Below are 21,368 nucleotides of genomic sequence, written 5' to 3'. Positions count from 1 at the left end.
CATGTGCTTGGTTTTAGCTGAATCCGTTTAAATTAAGACAAAATAGGTAAATCTAATGATGTTATTATATTGGTCACTTATACACCTACCCAATGCATTGCCAAAAACAATCCAGATTATAGTTAAATGTGAAGAATGTGAGGAACAAGGACTTTTGCACAACATTGATACCTAGTGGTTTTTCATAGAAAAAATCATGAAATATAAAATCAATAGGAGTTATGTAACTGACGTAATGACAATGAATATCATCATTAAGGACATTTATCGTTCCTGGAAAAAAAGAATACCTATCTGCTATAGATGAGAAATTGACGCTCATCTTTAATAATGACACGCAACAGCATTCTATGTAATGTTATGTACCTAGATAATATCTAAATAGAGCATGTGGCTGTTTAACTATATAAACTTCCTTGCGAATCGAATTAAATACCTTAGATAGTATCAATATAAGTTATAGAAAATCCTCTATACTTGATCTACATTATTATACAATCAGTTTATTTAAGGGATCTTATCTAAGTTACGTTAGTCCTTCAAAAGAAGTTGCTCTTAAAATCAACAGCCTGGTAAATGCCAATAAGTAACAATGAACTCAATAAAACTGACCAGGAAAAAAAACGCATAAAAAGCGAGGGCAATGTCCGTTTTTAGTTTTGGTTCAGCGAAACAGCGAGCTCACTAGCACATACAAACATGGCTACATACAAATACTGACTCACTAAAAAAATATTATTATCAACACAAATGATCTCTTCACACGGCTCGAATTTCATCATCATTCATAAGGTTCTTAGGACTTTTTTGTTGTGAGAAATAAATCCACACAGGTGCTTATAATCTCCTATCTGTACTTATAGCTATAACACATAGCTACGACATACATCATACATAGTACGTTTAATAATATTATTGTACGTCATGTCTCGACATTAATGTTATGATTTTCAGATACAAAGATCTTCTTGTTAAAGATGGCTCTGCTGGTTATTTCTGTAACTTTAAGATTTCATGATTATCTTTCAATCTGCGTAAACAACAGAAAGCAGCTCACATGCAATCAATTGTATCTAATATATAGTTGCATTTTTATTCCGAATTTCATCAATAGCAGCCAATGGAAGTCCAATGCTGGACATAGGGCTCTCGTATTTACTTCCAAAAACGCGTAGTCTCGGGCTATGGACGCGTGATATCGTAGGTCCACCTAATGGGGAGTCAGTCAACTCTTCACTTTCCGGTATGAGTTCACCATTCCAGCGCCTTAGTACCCCATCATTTCTGATTAGATCACGCAGAGAAAACGTCGCTTCTTCACCCAATGAGTGACTCGTCTTCTAAGACCCATAGTTAACAACTTAGGTCATCACTGATACACTGTCATAATATCGTCTTCAGGCGCTAAGGAATTAGCACGAAAAGATGTCGCTGACTTTTCCAAATGCTGCCCAGCCGAGTTGTGGTGAGGAAGAGGAGCGGTGTGAGTTGTGAGGATTCAGTGGTGGAGCGGTAGCCGGTAGGGACATGAACATTACTAATTATCTTACTAATTGTCATTTTTAGGCCACCAGTTAAGAAACTTACAGGTCATTGAAGTTTCTAAGGTTATCAACGTTTCTACCATGATTGAATGCTCTCGATTTTTAAGCTTTTTCCATTAAAATTTTATTTTTAGGCAATTATATCTGGTTTATTATTCATCTTTTATAAAGTATTCTTCAAAAGAGCTTATTGCAAATAATTAATAAATTACATCATACTTTTATGTCTTAAAGCGAGAACTTTTGTGGGTCACTTTATTTCAAGTAAGTATACATTCATGTTGAAAATATTGGCACGACAAAATAATAACACCAATAGCATAAGTTACGAAGTTACGTAAGAAACTTTATTCTGACATCGATTACTTATACAGCCATATAGGTCAGACACTATTGTATTCAGCCCTGACCGTATTAATGTTATATACAGATAAAGATAAACTACAAGTTTACTCAGCAAATAATATACATTCTCGAGGCCTATGACCAAAGATTTTTCCACTTCCCATGCGCGACAGACAAGTGGCCCGACGAGTTGAACCACTAACACAAACACAAAGATAAGACCGTTCACAGCACAGGCGTGTCGGGTCGCTCTTGTGTTTATTTACGTCCATCGTATTGTTTGTATACAGCCCGGCAGCGGCACGACTGCGCATCTGAATACGTCATACCCCTCCCCTGTACCCCCGCGGAGATCCGTAATTCTTACACCGGGGTCGACTCGGCTCACTCGCTCATTCATTCCACATTCGCAAACGTAGTTGCGCGTCTCTAGTGAAATTCGTAATTACAACCAGTAATACAATACAATAGCGCTCAACGCTATGTTGAAAGAGACCACTAGATATGACACCCGCAACCGAAATCAGGAGGAAGGCCGACCGCTAGCCTCGAACAGGTTACCTGCTATTGAGGAGCTCACAATTGGTCTCAAGCAAAAGCTTCACCTGCAAGCTCGGGCAAGAGCTGCACCTTATTACATTAGAAAGCAAGAACCAGTTGATCTCGTGGAAAGGTTATTGGAACAACGCGCCCTTGTTGCCGAGGCTGTACGGAGGCTACAAGAAAAGAAACAGCCGTGTCACGAGATATCAGTAGATTCTTAAACTATTTATGTTATTAAAACAAAACATTTTAGTTGTGAAAGTGTGGACCGTGTTGTGAAATCGCTTGTGTGTAAGAAACGTGTCGGGTTACAATGGTGCTATATGCGGAAAGCATGCGAGAGCGAGATGGCCAGCTATGACGTGTCACGCGCGGCACAAATCACGAGAACGAACCAAAATGGCCGCCGGTACTCTACAATCATAATATTTATTCTCCATTTTATAGTGACCTTAAAATGATCAAAGTACTGTATGACGTAACAAACTTTTAACTGTAGTACTGTGTATGCCTTCCATATTATAATTATATTATTAATATTTACGTTTTCGTGACAAGACTTATGCTGAGACATTTCCAAATAATACCTAAAAGTTATTTATTTAGTAAAGTATTTATGAGCTTTAAATATTATGTTTGTGTCTATAAACTTGAAATTACTAATAGTACCTACAATTTCATGAAAGGTTTAGGTAATAGACGTAAAATTATGTTGTTCTAGACGTATTGTATTTATGTCTATTTGCTCAATATTCCATCTATGTTGTCCAAACTCTTTTACATATTAATATCACCGAGTCAACTCTAAAACTCTATGTGCACATTTGTAACTTTCAAACGGGATCGTAGACGTAACAGTAATGAAATTATTTAAATTTACAGTTATTTCCTCGCATGACACATTAGTGAGTAAGTAAAATCGTATCGCTTAAATGAGATACGGCAAGTGTGGCGTTACTAAATCAGACTAGAATGATGTCTGAATTATGACCATACCTGTAATAAACTAATAACTTAGGTAATTTATAGGCAATACTTATAGTAATAATTAATAATTAATGTACCTATCTTTCTCTTTAGTACATCAACTATGTAATGTACAATTGTACCAAATCAGGTATAAAAATCAATGTAATATTACATGTGTGCATGTTTTAGTGCATTTTGTGATTTTAGATAGTTTAATTTATCGATCTTGTGATTTAGATAATAATTAAAGAGTTATCTAATAAATGGAATGAAAATCTAAACTACACTCGTTTAATTTAACTGTTTACCTATTACCTTCCTCAAGATAAAGTACCAATAATTTTATAATTTAGTCTAATGGTAATTTAAGTAGTAATATCTATGATTTGCCAAATTACCTACTACCTATATTTGCTTAACTACTTTATATTTTTTTAATATGATTTATTTATTTATTATTCTACAAAATACAAATTGAAATTAAGTCTAACCATAATGCAACACAAAAATAAAATGTATTAAATTATACTTAATAAATACACCTTCGAAGACGAGAGGTTGCCCCGTTCCTGGGGACATTTGATGAATTGCACAAAAATAGCTACCCACAATTTGCATAATTATTTACCTTATACGTTTAAGTATTTATCCTGCTTATTTAATATGTTTATGAGTAATAATATAAAAATATTTGTAACACAGTTTATACCTAATACTGCCTAAAACATTGTGATAAAATTAAAATGCACTTTTGTTTCAAAAGCATTATTTTAAAATTTGCACAGAATGAAATAAAAAAACAAATTAAAATTTATATTTAAACATTTTTTTATTACTACTGCCCTCTATCGCTGAGTAGGAAAAACATTGGTAACAATCAATAATTTCATTTCACTGAAAAACGTTACATTCATACTGCTTATTTTAACTGTAGTAATTATATCTATTAAATTATTTTGGCTTGAAATAAATAAAATTGAACGCAGGTTCCCGTGGGATTTGTAAAAAAACAGAGCAGTAATATTCATTCATAATTCTTTAACGAACGACAGATAATTTATTTATTAATCTGTTACATTGTTTATCAACGTCGAGGGACTTGTCAAATGGCACATGAATGACGAATGTCACAGTCAGTTGTCATTTGACACTGTCAATCAATTTAGTAAACAAACAAGAATTTTAGAAACACTTTAGAAATAAGCAAAAATAGAAATAATTTGTACGATTGCAAATAGGAACGTTGAGGTTCTTATTCTATGTGCAGTTTAATAAATAAAAAGAATTCTTAAATTTTATTGAACTAAATTAATGTAAATAACATAGTATAAAGGCAGCAGAAGTAAAATGGTGAAATAAATAAAAATAGTAAAGTTGCACAGGCCTGACGCAGCGAAATTGTATTACAGGTTTATATTGCTACGTATGTACATAAACACATATTGTACCTACCAATGCAAGTACTTTGTTGTGCTACGTAGCGATAATACATATCAACGTTGGTAGATAAGTGAGCCACACGAAATAAGGGCAAAATATATTCATTGTAAGTGTAACCACAATGATTGAAGCATGGTCTATGGGCCCTGGCACTTTGGAAGTGCCCCTGTCACTATTTGCTAAAAACAGAGAGAGGCTTGCGGGTAAACTGCGAAATGGACAAGTGGTTGTTTTGCAAGGTGGAGATGATATTAGTCATTATGACACAGACATTCACTATGTTTTTAGACAGGTAAGCTATTCCTGTTTTGAAAATCGAATATTTATCTTTATTCTTTATTAAAATCTTTTTGTTAATTTTAAAACCATGCCTAATATGTAGTTAAGTATTAATCAATATTATATCTATAATATTTAGCAGACACCCCATAGTTTCACCAGTGTAGTTCCAGTTCCCATGCACTTGCATATTAACATGGTTTTTTATTGCTAAATAGAGTCTTACTAAGAAAATAGTATTATGATAATCAGGAATTCAACTTTATGATGGAAAAGTGAAATGATTTTTTTATGAGGAAGAAAGTTGGGGTGCTATCCACTTTAGCCATGAAGGCTATACATTACATATATGAAGGTTATTAATATAACTGATTCCAAAAATTCTTTCACCAATGGAAAGCTACATTATCAGCTAATAACATAGGTTATTTTTTATCCCTATGTTCTTAAATATTTGAACTTCGGAGATGAAACCATTAGGTTTAAGCTAGCCTATACTAATATTGTATAGAGGTAAAGTTTATGGTGTTGTATGGGATAATCTCTGGAACTACCGAACATTATTGTTTGGGAAAGCTACATTATTTGTGAGTTTCATAGGCTATGTTATATCCCCATATTCTCAAGAGAACGGGAAATACGAGGGTGAAATATGTATAATACGTCTGCTAATATGAGATAAAATATTATTCATTATGAATTCCAGGAAGCATATTTCACTTGGGTCAGTGGCGTCAGAGAGCCAGGCTGCTTCTTTGCACTTGATGTGACAACGAAAAAGTCCTACCTCTTTGTACCACGACTTCCAGAAGAATATGAGGTGTGGATGGGCAAGCTGCTAACTTGCTCAGAGTTCAAGAAAATATATGGAATTGAAGAAGTACATTATGTTGATGAGGTATGTATTTACTTAGTTTTTGCCAAGAACTTACAAATTCAGAAATCAGACAGTATAATTTCCTTCCTTTGAATAGTTTTTTGTGAATTTTAATTGAATATGTATACATGAGCCGTGAAAGCTCAGAGGATACAACCTCTGCCTAAGATTCCGGAGGGTGTGGGTTCGAATCCGGTCCGGGACATGCATCTCCAATGTCTTAGTTGTGTGCATTTTAAGAAATTTAATATCACATGTCTCAATTGGTTGAAGGAAAAACATTGTGCGGAAACCTGCATACCAGAGAACTTTCTTAATTCACTGTGTGTTTGGAGTCTGCCAATCCGCATTAGACCAGCGTGGTGGACTATTGGCCTAACCCGCCTCATTCTGAGATTAAACTCAAGCTCAGCAGTGAGCCAAATATGGGTTGATAATGATGATATACAATGAATCCATTCCAGAACGAAGTCACCATAAAAGCCCTCTTCTATTTTAGATTGCATCATCACTTTTAACACTTTCGCTATGGCACTGATTTTTCTGTATTTTCCTCTGGTGGTGCGAAGTTCTTTGAACTCATACTAAAACTTTATGTAATGTGGTACAAGGTCCATCGACCTCGTAATTTTACGAGGTCAATTAACCTTGTACTGCAGAAAACGTGTTAACATAATGTGTGACCGCAGTCAAGGGCTAACTTGCTAAATAATAAAATCATTCAATCCTCATTGACATCTCTGTCTTTCTATGCCACAATATTACAAATGTCACCCTTGAAGAGATTTTCCTTCTCCATTTTTGTAGTCCTCAACTACTATAGTATAGGTACATACAACATATAATTTGTACAATACATAATTGTACAAATTATATAAATAATATGTAATGTCTATTTATTACTCCAAAAGAACATACTGTTAACAGTTAATAGAGATTACATTTTGTATCATTACATTTGCATACAGCATCCATCCCTACTAATATTATAAATGCGCAAGTAACTTTGTCTGTCTGTTACGCTTTCCCACTTAAACCTCACAACCGATTTGGATCAAATTTGGCACAGACAGACCCAGAGAAAGGACATAGGCTACCTTTTATTGCGAAAAAAAGGAATGAAGAGGTAGGGTAGGGGTAGGGGCAGGGTAGGGTAAGGGTAGGGTAGGGGTAGGCTAGGGTAGGGGTAGGGTAGAGGTAGTTGAAAGTTTATATCGAATTTCACGCGACGAATTTGACGAAGTCGCGGGCGTCCGCTAGTTATTTCATAATTTTAATAACAAGGTTGTAATGTCCTTCATTAGTATTATTGAGTATTTAGAATAACAATAAATAACTTATATATGTAGTAGGTATGTTAGATTTGAATCTAAAGATTTATCTTATCAATATAGAAATTACAATCTTATTATTATTGATTAGTGTTCAATAGTGGTCAAGGTTGCTTAGATTAGAATTAGATTAATTGTAATTGTTGCTAAGATATATATTTTCTTATAATGACCATTATTATTGATTATTATTGCCTATTGTTGGTCAGGCCTCGCTCCTTCCAGTAGAGGTGACCTTAGACCCATCACACTGCTCGAAAGCGTGTTGGTGGGTGATAATATTTGACTCTGTAACTAATAGCAAGCTTATTTATACTAATACTGAGTATGTTCAGGACCCTAATATTATAAAGAGAAATATCTATCTGAAACTAAACTGATTTAAAAATTGGTTCACTGCTACACTATCCCCGAGTGCTAATAGGCAATATTTTAACTGTAGTTAGTTATAAGTGTAGTGTAGTTTGTAGTCCTATGGGAACACGAACATATTATAAGATAAATAAAAAGATGATTAATTTTTTGACTTTGTCAATTTTCAGCTTCAAGCCATTTTAAAATCTTTGAATCCTGATACACTTCTTACTCTCGTAAGTACTTAATATATATTTTTTATCCCTGACTCTCAAAACAAATTTAGAATTAAATTATTTTCATTTTCTAAGTCAATGAATAGATAATGCTTTTGTTGTGAGCTTGACGTCGCCTAGTCGAGTCGACGAACCGAGAGCTGCTGATTCGCTTTCACGTTTAGATTGACACTTGTAGTGTCTGTAGTATTTACTGAAATTTGTCTAATTCTCTTCACGATTTAATATCGACGGCGACCTACGCGCGGTTGACTATGAAATATACTCAGAGGCACAATTATTCGCCCATTTGTGTATACTCGCGCATATTAAAGTGGGCGAATAATTGTGCCTCTGAGTATATATGAAAGGGATTCTTTAAACTGAGTTGAGCTCATAAGCAATTTTGATTTGTATAATCTAACATGACAATATTATAATTTTAGAATGGTCCTAACACTGACAGTGGCTTAACTGCAAAGGAGGCAGTGTTTAAAGGAATTGATGAGTAAGTTAATATGTGAATATTCATTTAATTTAATAATAATGATTAAACAAACTTACCTGTAAGTGAAGTTCTATTATAATTATGTGAGTCACTTCATTCGAAGATATAAATTTACCAAGTAGTTTCCCTTAACTTACAAGCAACAACGCACGTTTCAGAGATTTATTTTGAACCTAATGTCAACAAACATCGAGTTTGTTACATCACATTGATGAGTACGCTAAAACTATTGAATTTATAATTATGTGAGTCACTTCATTCGAAGATATAATCTTATACCAAGTAGTTTCCTTAAACTTACAAGCAACAATGCACATTTCAGAGATTTATTTTGAACCTAATGTCAACAAACATCGAGTTTGTTACATCGAATTGTTGAGTGCGCTAATACTATTGAATGTCCTTCATTATAAATAATTTTACTGTTTCAGATTCAAAGTGGACAATAAAGTACTGTTTCCCATTATCGCTGAACTGTAAGTATATTTTTAAATTTTTAGTAGCCAACGCCCCACAGGTAGTTCCCGGTCTCGTAGGAATTGGTGATAAAATATGAAATAAGAAGGCCTCCGTGGCGCAGTGGTATGCGCGGTGGATTTACAAAACGGAGGTCCTGGGTTCGATCCCCGGCTGGGCAGATTGAGATTTTCTTAATTTGTCCAGGTCTGGCTGGTGGGAGGCTTCGGCCGTGGCTAGTTACCACCCTACCGACAAAGACGTACCGCCAAGTGATTTAGCGTTCCGGTACGATGCCGTGTAGAAACCGAAAGGGGTGTGGATTTTCATCCTCCTCCTAACAAGTTAGCCCGCTTCCATCTTAGGCTACATCATCACCTACCATCAGGTGAGATTGTAGTCAAGGGCTAACTTGTATAGAATAAAAAAAAACGCCCAACTTCTATCAATAACGAGGTTATTAAAAGTTGTAACCAGCTGTTTTTTTTTACTGTTGCTTAATTAATAGTCATACAACTTAACAGCCACAATGTATTACAAATTGCGTGGTACGAGTAAATTGTCTCGAAACGACGCTCAGAAACTTTCATTACCTGGTAACCCAGTTAGCTACCAGAATCAAGAATTTTCGTAAATACGTTTAAAAGTTGAGCGTCTCGTTCAGATGAAGCTACTCACGGAAAAATAACTTGATAGTAATCAAATGTAAAAATGCTCCACGGATCCTGGGCAAATTTGCCGACGTGGCTGAAAAAAAAATCGGTCCGGAGCATATTATTATTATTATAATGAATATAATAAAATGTATGGTTTTTATCTATTGATTACGAAACTTTATTAGGGTAAAGTAGGGTATTGCCGGTCACCTAAGCAAAATCAAACACGAATAAGTGGATATCAACCTTTTAATCAAAAACTCTTATGCAAACGTAACTTTAACTTATATTATAGGATAATCACAAGCAATGAGATCAATAGTAAATAAAATTACAACACAAAAACACGTTTAAAAAAAAATATGTTTGACCACCATTGCCCGATATGGATGGTAATACCGGTCAGCAGGACGACATTACCGGTCAGACTTTTAGCGACACAAATCGCATACGTATCCTTCGGGCGATTCACAGCCCGAACATTCAGCGTGAGCCCACAGTCCACACTGAACACACCTGTACCAAAGTTCGTTGTTCTGGCCATAATCGTCGCATAGTATACACTTATTCTGAAGATCTTCGATATCGGTGTCATCATCATCATCACGTACATCTATCATGTCAATTTCCGAATCCGACGAAGTTTCACAATTACTTTCTTGAAGAACTTTCTTTTTCACCTTCTTTATTGACATTTTAACTGGTACTTTCATTGTCGACTTTTTTCCTGACTTTCTTTTAACACCTCCTTTATTTTCTTTCTTCTTTTCTCTTGTTGCTCGTCTCTCTTCTTTTTCTTGTAAGGCTTCTTTATAAGGAGTGCTAGTGAGAACTTTTGCATGCTGTTTTCGAGCATTCTTACTATTAACGAGTTTTTTCGGAACTGATAAAAGATCTTTGGCGGTTACTCCTGAAGTTGTGGGAACTGAATGATCTATTGCTATTGATTGTGAAACTTGAGTGGAAAGAATTGTATCTGTTGAGTTGTAATCATTAAGAAGCGATGGTGAACCTGGTGCTGATATATTGTGCTCTATGGTTAGTTGAATGATTTGATCCGGAGTTTTATTGTCCATTTCGCGCCTCTCTTCTATCGATACTACCAATTCACTACTATTCAAAACTTCAGCAGCCAAAAAATCTTCTTCTGTAAATATGTCTGGGTTCAGGGGATATATACCGGTAGAAGCGAATCCTGCTTCGGCCTTTGGAATGGTTGCAATTTTTTGGAATGCTTTTCTGAAAAGCGAGGCAATATCGTTTTGGGTGATCTTTCGCCCCAATTCTGTTTTCATCAAAAGATTGCACTCTTGTTTATAGGCAGCTTTAAATGGACCATAAATGGAGACATCTAAAGGCTGAATTCTATGAGATCCATGTGGCGGTAATGACAACATTACTATGTTGTTAGTTTTACAAAACTCATACGCCCTCAGAGATATATGACTAGAGTGATTGTCTAAAATAAGCAGTATGGGTTCGTTTTCTGACGGTTTTGTAAAATTAGCGAAATGTTTTAACCAGGCCACAAACAAATCTTCATTTATCCACCCGTTTTTTGAGCACCTGTATATAGCGCCACGTGGTCCATCGTTTTCTAGTGCTGGGGAATGTCTCTGGCGGGGAAATATTAACATTGGTGGAATGTAAACACCAGTAGCACTTACTGCACATACAGCCGTTACATTTTTCCCTCTTTCACCCGAAGTTATAGAGCCCACTCGTTTTTGACCTTTCTCAGTTACAATTTTACCTGGGTCTTGAACGGAAGAGAATCCGGTTTCATCCACATTATAAATATTTCTTGGCAAAAACTTATATTTTTCCATCAACTCCCCAAGTAATTTAAAGAATAAAGCAACTTCATCCTTGTTGAATGCAGTTGCACGGTTTAGGCTGGTGCCTTCAGCTTTACGATTTGATAAATTATTTCTTTTCATAAAACCCATTAGCCAGTCCTTTCCAGCCATGCCAAGATTTTTATTGAAGTTATGCATCAAATTATTTTTATCAGCATACTCGTACGCCATCTTCCTTATTTGTATTGAAGTACACCCATAAAATATCTTGCCTAGAAATTTAACTTGCTCTGCCATTTCTGCCTCTTGTTCTTTAGAGAACACAGGATTTCGTCCAAGAGACGGCAATTCAGAGTTCTTTTTTTTTAGTCGTTCTTGGAGTGTCGAAAATGGGATACCAGTAAACCGCGCTGCCTCTCTTATTGGAGTCCCTTCCTCGACAAGTTTGAATGCTCTGGTTATGTCATTTTGGCTCCAATTCACCTTCAATCCTTGGTTCCTGTTCCGAGGCATCCTGAAACTAAAAATACATGATGTATATTTCTGTAGAAAATACAAACGTAGCGAACAGACATTATTTATACGTCTTAATATCAGCTACTTGTATATGTGACTTGCGGGTAATACCGGTCAAAGGTGACCGGCATTACCCACCCATACTACTTTTAAGGTTAATAATAGTTTAAGAAAAAACATACCACAAACTACTTGAAATGTATTATGAAATAGATAGCCAGATAACTGAATAAGAAAAAATATTGTAGACAATACATGAAATCGAAATAATATGATACACACCTCTTATGTTCCGCGAACAAAAAGTTGTAAAAAAATGGCGCGAAACGAACAGACGTCTCGTTCTCGGCGACGCGCGGTCGGAACTGGACGGAGGTCGGTGCGTAGGAGCGGGGAGCAATCACGCCACCCTTTACGTATGTGTAAGTGTGTGTAAACGCAATATTTTGTTTGATAGTTTGGTGACCGGTAATGTCACTTGACCGGGATTACCCCATTTTACCCTACTTTTATCACCCAATTGTCTTATCATACATAGGTTATTAATCCTTCAACAGTGTGTAGGATTTTAGAATATTATTTATTATTGGAAAAAGGTCGTAAAAGGCGCTCATTAAGGATTATTAAAGATAATGTAAACCTCCATAATTTATAAGAACTATGTAGGAGGTGGACTTAAATCTGAACGGTCCTATATTCTATTCCGACCTGATGCACTGTTAGTTTTTGCTTAATTAACAACAATTTACGAGTTTTTTTGTTTAGTCGGGGTGGTACGGGTAAGATTGCCGATGTCCAAGAAACATATCACAAAGGTTTCGTTAAAAAAAATACATATTATAACTTAACCTTACTTCACACACACAGAAAATTAACATAATTCTCTGGTATGCAGGTTTGATCGTGAGGAAACCTGCATACCAGAGAATTTCTTAATTCTCTGCGTATGTGAAGTCTGCCAATTCGCATTGGGTCAGCGTGGTGGAATATTGGCCTAACCCCTCTCATTCTGAGAGGAGACTCGAGCTCAGCAGTGAGCCGTATATGGGTTGATAACGACGACGATGCAGGTTTCCTCACGATGTTTTCATTCACCGATTGAGACACGTGATATTTAATTTCTTAAAATGCACACAACTGAAAAGTTGGAGGTGCATGCCCCGAACCGGATTCGAACCCACACCCTCCGGAATCGGAGGCAGAGGTCATATCCACTGGGCTATCGCTGCTCTTGGGATGGTTTACCTTTATCTAAATTCCATCCTTCGCCACTGCAAGATAATTGTTATAATATGTCTGTTTGTATATTCAATAATCTTATTTTCTTTGCAGGCGAGTTATAAAGACTCCTCAAGAAATAGAAGTGATGCGATATGTTTGTAAAGTATCATCGGATGCTCATAAACAGGTAATAATAGAAAGTTTAGTTTTAAGAAATATTGGCATAACTCAAATGATTTTACAATTAGTTTTGTTCAATAATAATGACTAATAGAAATAATCATATGTAATGTAATATATATATAGTTCACCTTGATTTTTTTCATTTTAATTTAAATATAATATTTGCACACCTATATGGTGTACAGGTGTAAGTTGGAATTAGATTTCAAATAATTCTTTTATTAATTTTTATCATAGTTGTAGAAAAAGTATTGTATAACACTACACGTAATTAGCGATTGTAGCACTCGTGGTTTCTATTGCACAAAAAAATGCTTCTGAATTGCACAAAAAAGCACTCGTGCTCGGCTACCATAACATGACAGTAGCATAAATAACTGTTACCACTAGAAAGTCACGTTATTTTTAAGTGTCACGGGCTATATTTTATCCCAAATTCTCACGGGAACTGGAATGACACGGAAGAACCCGCGGGGCGTCGTCTAGTCATCTATCAACTCATATTCAAGCAAATAAATGTTATTTGAGTTTGAGTCATTTGAATTATGTCATTGGTCGCACGTTAGGCCTACTTATTCAGTATTTATTATAAATAAAAAAAAATCAAAATTCATTTATTTGAAGTAGGCTCAGTTTACAAGCACTTTTGATACGTCAGTTGACTATTTGTAATGATTCTACCACCGGTTCGGAAAGCTGGTTCTGCTGGGGAGAAACCTGCAAGAAACTCAACAGTTGTTCTTTTAAAAAAAATCATACAGTATTATAATTTACAATTGATGACAACATTACAATTTCTTATAGTTTTACTTCCTGTGTGAAGGTGGAAGCTGATCCAATGGCCTCCAAGTATCTTTATCATTGAGGAACTCATCAATGGTGTAGTAACCTAGACTAAGTAAATGTTTTATAAAACATTGATTAAAGCTATGCATCGGCATCACAGTCTTAGGGATCTTGTTATAGAAGAGTACATCCGAACCTACAAAAGATTTTTTTACTCTTTGGAGACGATATAGCTAACTTTTGTCTGTGTCTAGTAAGACGTGGAAATCTCCTTTTCGTTTGTACACATTAATATTTTGTCTTACATAGATTATGCTGTTATATATATATATATATATTGACAGGCTACTGTTAGTATACCTATTTCTTTAAACTTTTGACGAATGGACTCGCGTTTTAATTTATATATTGCTCGAATTGCACATTTTTGAAGTACAAATATACAATGTATATCAGCAGCCTTGCCCCACAAGAAAATACCGTAATATATTACGCTGTGAAAGTACGAAAAATAAACAAGCCTAGCTTGTCTAGCAACATCAGTAAACTGTCTTATTTTTCTCACTGCAAATGCAGCTGAGCTGAGTATACCCGACAGTTTTTCTATATGAGCACCCTACTGAAGTTTACAATTTAAATTTTTTCTGATATAGAATTATCTTTCACCCAGGTGATGCTGTTCGCGCGTCCCGGGCTGATGGAGTACCAGTGCGAGTCAGTGTTCCTCGACCACTGCTACCGCGTGGGCGGCTGCCGGCACGTCTCCTACACCTGCATCTGCGGCTCGGGCCACAACGGCGCCACACTGCACTACGGCCACGCCGCCGCGCCCAACGCCAAGATGATACACACAGGAGACATGTGGTATGACTTCACTTGTTCATCTACCGCGTGGTACTGCCGCCTCGTCTCCTAGACGTGCATCTGCGGCTTCTTGCTTTCCTCCAAGAAACGCAGTAGCACCCCAGAGTTGAGAAGTATTACACCTCTGTCTCAAAGAACAACTTAAGCCAACGGTCCCGGTGATCATTATTAACATCTGATAGATCTGATGATCATAATAGAGCTAGACTTAATCACTGACTGCTAACCAGCTTTAGAGCAGCGTGACAAGACTCCAAATCTCACCCAATAAGGTCCCTCCTTATTGAGTCCTGGTGACTGTCAGCTGATGATGACCATGACACATTTCCATATTATTTCTAAAAGAGCAACTCTTAAGTTTCTTGCTGGAAAGAGCTTCTTCTCAGCAAAATTTGCCTTCCGAACTGGTGGTAGAGTCTTTAAGAATAGTCAAAATATGTTTCAAAAGTGCTTGCTGCTTGTAAAGTAAGACTACTTGAAATTAACTTCGATTTTGATTTCCGTGCAGTCTGTTCGACATGGGCGGCAACTACGCGGGCTACGCGGCGGACATTACGTGCTCGTTTCCAGCCACGGGCAAGTTCACGGACGACCAGAAGCTGGTCTATGAGGCCGTGTTGGCAGGCAGAGACGCCGTAGTCAGGTTAGAACTCTTTTTTTAATTTCAGGAGGACGAAAAATTCACACCCCTTTCGGTTTCTACACGACATCGTACCGGAACGCTAAATCGCTTGGCGGTAAGTACGTATTTTCCGGTAGGGTGGTAACTAGCCACGAAACTGACCTGAACCGAGCTGAGAACTCATGACCTCCGTCTTGTCAATCCACTGCGCCACAGAGGCTGCCAAAATTTTTCTTTGCATACACAGGGTCTGATTTCCCAATCAATCGGCGCTACTTGTATCTTTACCTTACCTTTACCATAAGATTGGTATGCTAAAAATGGCTTTAAGACGCGAAAACCTGAAAACAATATGTGGTTCTCCCCAAGACCCGAGTACCGCCGTTGACTAATACAAATTCCTCCGCCGCCATTTCTAATGTATACCCCGACAGATATGCATCTCAGTCCTGAACGTCCAGTGTTAGGTATAGTCGGATGAAATCTTTATGACGTGTCCGAAATAAGGAGCGGGTCACCCTACGTACAGGTCTTACAATAATCAATGCGCGCGAGGTGATACTATTCTTTTGCGTCCTTGCGTTACCCGGGGACACTTAAAATCAAGAGTATTGCGCAGCTTAACGCACAATATTCGGAAACGTCAAAAAGATTGCATCTACTATACTCAGCATTCATTTCACAGTGACAGGTATTCAGTATGTTAATATTAGTATTCATAATTTGATTTGAGTATCAAATTATGTTTCAATTGATGTAATTTTTTTAATTGTACATTTAGAGAAGCAAAGCCAGGAGTGCTGTGGAGCGACATGCACTTGGCGGCAAACAGAGCCATGTTGGAGCATTTGAAGAAAGGCAATTTGCTAAAAGGCGATGTGGCAGACATGATTAAGGTAATCATTTCTAAATATGTTAAATTATTCAACTTGTAACGTGGTAGGATCTACCCTTTTCTGGTCAAGCTGTTCCTACCTCCGCATCATTCCGTCGAAGTGCTAGATCTAGACGCAAGTTTATAAATGAGGTATTAAAGGAAACATAATCCTATCAACATTTACCTACAATTTATAAATACGAATCCGCTAACATTTAATAACGGTAGTCTATATAACTTAATGCCCTGCCTCGATTCTATTGATCATCGGATTCTCGGACCCCTGGATTGTCGCAGTTATCACTGTCTTTAACCAGGAGTTGGTGACCATTCAAAAGAAGCGTGACCCAATACATCTAATCTGAAAATGCCTTGTCAAGATCTGATGTACATGATACATGGGCGTCGGCAGGATTGTATTTAGGGGGGCAGCTATACATAAATTGAGTATCTCACATTTCTAATCGATACTTACTGTCCGATCAAATCACTTTTTACGGCTGAAACCAAAAATTTATTTCAGCTTCAGTTTCGGTTTCGGCTGCAGTTTTCAACCGAAACGAAACGGTTCTCAACCCACTTCCCGCTCTGCTTCTATTGCATAGCTATGGAGCTCAAGTAACCGACTGCTCTGCTAGGCTATACGCATCTTTATAATTATGACTTAGCCAAGATTTACGTATTATAAAATGCAAGGATAGATAAAGGCGTGTCTTACATGGATAGTCGGAATTATTTGAATTACTTTTTATGAAATCATAAAAAACACTGTGAAGTTATGGGAAATACTCCCGAGCACCATGTATATTAGTGTCGTGTCACAATGTGTCATAGTTACTAGAGAACGTATATTTGTGTACAGAACGGCGTGAACGGCATACTGCAACCGCACGGTCTCGGCCACCTGCTGGGACTAGACGTGCACGACGTGGGCGGCTACCTGCCGCACTGCCCGCCGCGGCTCGCGGGCCCGCTCGGTAGACTGCGCACCGCGCGCGCTCTGCAGGCGGGGATGATACTCACCATCGAGCCGGGCTGCTACTTCATAGACAGGGTGAGTGTGGACTGTATGAACAGTGTCACTCAAACTAGTCCGGCTGGGCTGCCTTCGGGAAATGTCGCTATATCTTTTCGTCTGAAATTCCTCAAAGCCTTTGTCTTTAAAAAGTTTGTTTTTAAGTCTTTGAAGAGCCTCATAAGAAAGCACAGAGTCACACAGCGGGTTTAAACTAAACGATCAAACGAAGATTTCAATATAATGTTTTCGGAATGTATTAACAAAATGGCAGCGTGAGCTAAAATGGTAACAGCTCCATCTAGCTGTAAACAACGCGAACAGTCATTACTCGTTCGTTCGTTCATTACCAACCCATATTCGGCTCACTGCTGAGCTCGAGTCTTTTCTCAGAATAAGAGAGTTTAGGCCAATAGTCCACCACGCTGGCCCAACGCGGATTGGCAGATTTTTCACACGCAGAGAATTAAGAAAATTCTCAGGTATGCAGGTTTCCTCACAATGTTTTCCTTCAAGAAAAAAGAAAACATGTGAGCATGCAAAGGCGGCCTTATTGCTAAAATTAAGTACCTATGGAATAAAGAATTTTTGTGTTTAAGTTTAGTTTTATATGATTCTAGCTGTTGGACGGTGCGAAGAACAACCCAGAGCAAGCTCAATTCTTCAACTGGGAGAGAGTAGAACAGTTCAGAGGATTCGGAGGAGTTCGAATTGAGGACGACGTACTCATCACTGAGCACGGAGTCGAAAATTTGACATTCGTACCTAGAACGTGAGTACCTATTTTAACGGTCCAAAAAGGCCAGGCCTCCATTTTTAGGGTTCCGTAGTAAATTGGAAAAATCCGAACCCTTACATTCGTCATGTCTGTCTGTCTGTCCGTCCGTATGTCACAGCCACTTTTTTCCGAAACTATAAGAGCTATACTGTTGAAACTTGGTGAGTAAATGTATTCCGTGAACCGCATTAAGATTTTCATACAAAAATAGAAAAAAATTATGGGGGGTCTTTAAAACTGAAACTTAAATTTTTTTTTCATCTTTCATCTTCAAAAATGATATGGAAGTTTCCAATATAATTTTTTTCTTAACTGAATAGTTTGCGCGAGAGATGCTTCCAAAGTGGTAAAATGTGTCCCCTCCCCTGTAACTTCTAATAAGAGAATGATAAAATAAAAAAAAATATATGATGTACATTACCATGCAAACTTCCACCGAAAATTGGTTTGAACGAGATCTTGTAAGTAGTATTTTTTTAATGAGCAAGAAGTTTATGTTTCTTGCTGCTACGGAACTCTTCATGGGCGAGTCCGACTCGCACTTGGGTGCTTTTTTTTAATAGGAGAGGGGATAACGAGACCTACCACGCCGGTCTGGAGACTGGCTATGTGATACGTCGATTGGCTTTCTACAAACACTAACCCTGCCCTGACCAGACCTGAGCCAGTTTAAAAAAAATATCTTAAACTGACCCGTACTGGAAATCGAATCCAGCACCTCTATTGAATGCCACAGCACTACCAATTAGCCCAAAAAGGTCGTCAAAAAGCTAGCTAGTGTAGGTAGATCGCACGGAATTGACCTTTAGAGTGATGATCATAATTATGAAAATTGCGCAAATATTTTCAACGGAAACGTGAAGATTGAGGGATTTTTGAGAAAATATATGTGCAATTTGAAAAACATGTCCCAGACCGGATTCGAACCCACACCCTCTAGAATCGAAGGCAGAGGTCATATCCACTAGGCTATCACGTCTCATTGTATTTATGTAATTATATTCATTATTCAAGTAAAAATTTTCATTGTTTATGTTTTCAGTGTCGCAGAAATCGAAGACTTTATGGCGAACGGGGCTAACTTCAAAAAGTGCTGACTGTGCATTACAGTCGACAGGAACTGAACCATGTAAAGCGAATTTATCATTTTAACAGTGTATTTTTTTTTTTGTCAAATGTGATTTATGATTATAGCTCAAAAAATGTAACTTTCGTATAATAATTGGAACAAGGGTTCGAAATAAACCAATTTTAATAATAAAATAGTAAAAAAATAATTCAAAACTTGCTCATCGTAATGGCACATATAACCTATAGACCATCATGGCGGACAGAGTTTCCGCCCAATTTTAATTTCAATCAAAGGTTTCATTATAATTTGGGAGTATCCAAGTCTTAATAATTATATTTTTTACGATCTAATAGAATAATAGTGAACTATTAAGACCTTTTGAAAAATATGTCAACTAACCTATTACAAATGTGCAGCAACTTATTAATAAATAGCGGATGCCCGCGACTTCGTCCGCTTTTAGACCTCTTTAATCCAGCCCTTACAGTAGTATCGCTATAAAAATGGAGCAACTTCTCCCGTTTTCCCAACATTTCCCTTCACTGCTCTGCTCCTATTGATCGTAACGTGATGAAAAGTAAGTATACTATAACCTGCCCAGATGTATGAAGAATAATTGTACAGAGGTTCGTTAAAATCCACCAAGTAGTTTTTGTTTCTATAACAAACATGCAGACAGACAAAAATTTTACTGATTGCATTTTTGGCATCCGTACAGAACAATAATCAGCCCCTGATAGTTATATTGGAAATATATTTCATGTAAAAAATTGACCTCTCTACAGATTTATTATAAGATTTATAGATGAAACTTACAAATCAACTAATTATTTAAAAATAATTTTTATTAACTTTATTTTTATTTTTTTATTAAAAATTTATTTATTTTATTTTTATTTAAAACATAGCACTTATAATAATATTGTATATTGAGTACTTGTTAACCATGTATTCGTTATGTTAAAAGAATATTATTATTTAATATAGGCCATCCTAATATTAATTATTATCAAACATATAATCTAATATACTAGATTATTACACAATTAATTATTTATTATTAAAACTATTTTATTATAAACCAACGGACGCCTACAACTTTTTCGCGTGAAATTCAGTTTTTCACAAATACTTATGAGTTTTTTTGTGATTAAAAGAAGCATATGAATTGCTCAATAACCTCCTCTATCTACCAGGCATCTACTATAAAAGGCTCATTTAACCATTCCAGAGATTATACCGGAGAAACAGACAGACAAAAATTTAAAAAAAGCTTGATTTTGTTTTAATGTCATATAAACAACTTGCTAATAAACGGTAAGCCAAATCACAGGCACACTCAGGCACTTTTAATTTATATGTATTGAGTACATTTTTAATCCTTTATAATCTTGGGATATTATATTATTATTTTTGTAATAAAAATAAAAAACATTGTTATTATAAATAAATGATTTTTATTTTACATTTATTTTGTATTTATTTAGCTATTTAAATTAATATCACGATTATTCAAGAAGCTATTTAAATTAATATCACAAATTAACAACACTTCAATCTTCATAATCTTTTGTGGTAGGGGAGCCCATGATGCTCAACGTGTGCATACTCGAGCGCCGCGGGGACCATCAACCAAATCTCTTGCGAGTCTATCATATACTAGCTGACGCCGCGCGGTTTTACCCGCGTGGTTCCCGTTCCCGTAGGAATATGGTGGAAAATATATAGTCTGTAGCCTTCCTCGATAAATGGGCTCTCTAACACTGAAAGTTAACCCCCACCTTACCCAGAACTGACGTGCTGGTTGAGTATTTCTTGATTATTTGCCTACCAATATTTAAGGCATATAACACTGCCGCGTTGCAAAAACCAAACTCTACTCATGATTAAGGACCCCGTATGGGATCGAAATGAGTTGGGTATACTCCGACGTTGTATCACGTGAGATAGCCGTGTTACATTATCAATTAATGAAAATTTTCAAACTTAACAATTTCAACAATATGTAAAAAGTTGACATTCCTTCATCAATCTCCTATTAAAAGTGGATGCAAAAAGCGTCCCCATTCAAGTAGTCGCATTTGCAAATTCAACCTTAAATTCAATCCTTAAGGTTGA

At 36.5% G+C, this 21,368-nt stretch overlaps 1 protein-coding gene across 3 annotated transcripts; it reads left to right on the top strand.

Moving 5' to 3' along the window:
• The first annotated feature begins 4,544 nt into the window (after positions 1–4,544).
• Positions 4,545–20,715, top strand: LOC112055925 (xaa-Pro dipeptidase). Of its 3 annotated transcripts, none has more exons than XM_052886237.1 (13): positions 4,545–4,649; positions 4,811–5,133; positions 5,827–6,018; positions 7,871–7,918; positions 8,344–8,405; positions 8,837–8,881; positions 13,165–13,240; positions 14,693–14,886; positions 15,395–15,529; positions 16,290–16,404; positions 17,248–17,439; positions 18,021–18,172; positions 19,221–20,715. In XM_052886237.1, the coding sequence occupies exons 2-13, from the start codon at positions 4,963–4,965 to the stop codon at positions 19,273–19,275; spliced, it is 1,437 nt and encodes a 478-aa protein (XP_052742197.1). In that variant the 5' UTR covers positions 4,545–4,649; positions 4,811–4,962; the 3' UTR covers positions 19,276–20,715. The 3 variants fall into 3 exon arrangements, with proteins under 3 accessions (XP_052742197.1, XP_052742195.1, XP_052742196.1); XM_052886236.1 differs by having other exon boundaries at positions 4,555–4,714; XM_052886235.1 differs by having other exon boundaries at positions 4,550–5,133.
• The last annotated feature ends 653 nt before the right edge of the window (positions 20,716–21,368 follow it).

Source organism: Bicyclus anynana, chromosome 16, assembly GCF_947172395.1.
Source record: "Bicyclus anynana chromosome 16, ilBicAnyn1.1, whole genome shotgun sequence".
Classification (NCBI taxonomy): Eukaryota; Metazoa; Arthropoda; class Insecta; order Lepidoptera; family Nymphalidae; genus Bicyclus; species Bicyclus anynana.
Note: the sequence above shows the minus strand (reverse complement) of the source record. Positions and strands in the feature narration are given on the sequence as shown.

What these genes read in the sequence shown, in the direction of transcription:
- LOC112055925 (XM_052886237.1), top strand. Translation starts at nt 4,963, where the DNA reads ATGATTGAAGCATGGTCTATGGGCCCTGGCACTTTGGAAGTGCCCCTG. An exon ending in ATACACACAGGAGACATGTG is followed by an intron (nt 14,887 to 15,394) that starts GTATGACTTCAC and finishes ATTTCCGTGCAG; the next exon opens with TCTGTTCGACATGGGCGGCA. An exon ending in ATGTGGCAGACATGATTAAG is followed by an intron (nt 16,405 to 17,247) that starts GTAATCATTTCT and finishes ATTTGTGTACAG; the next exon opens with AACGGCGTGAACGGCATACT.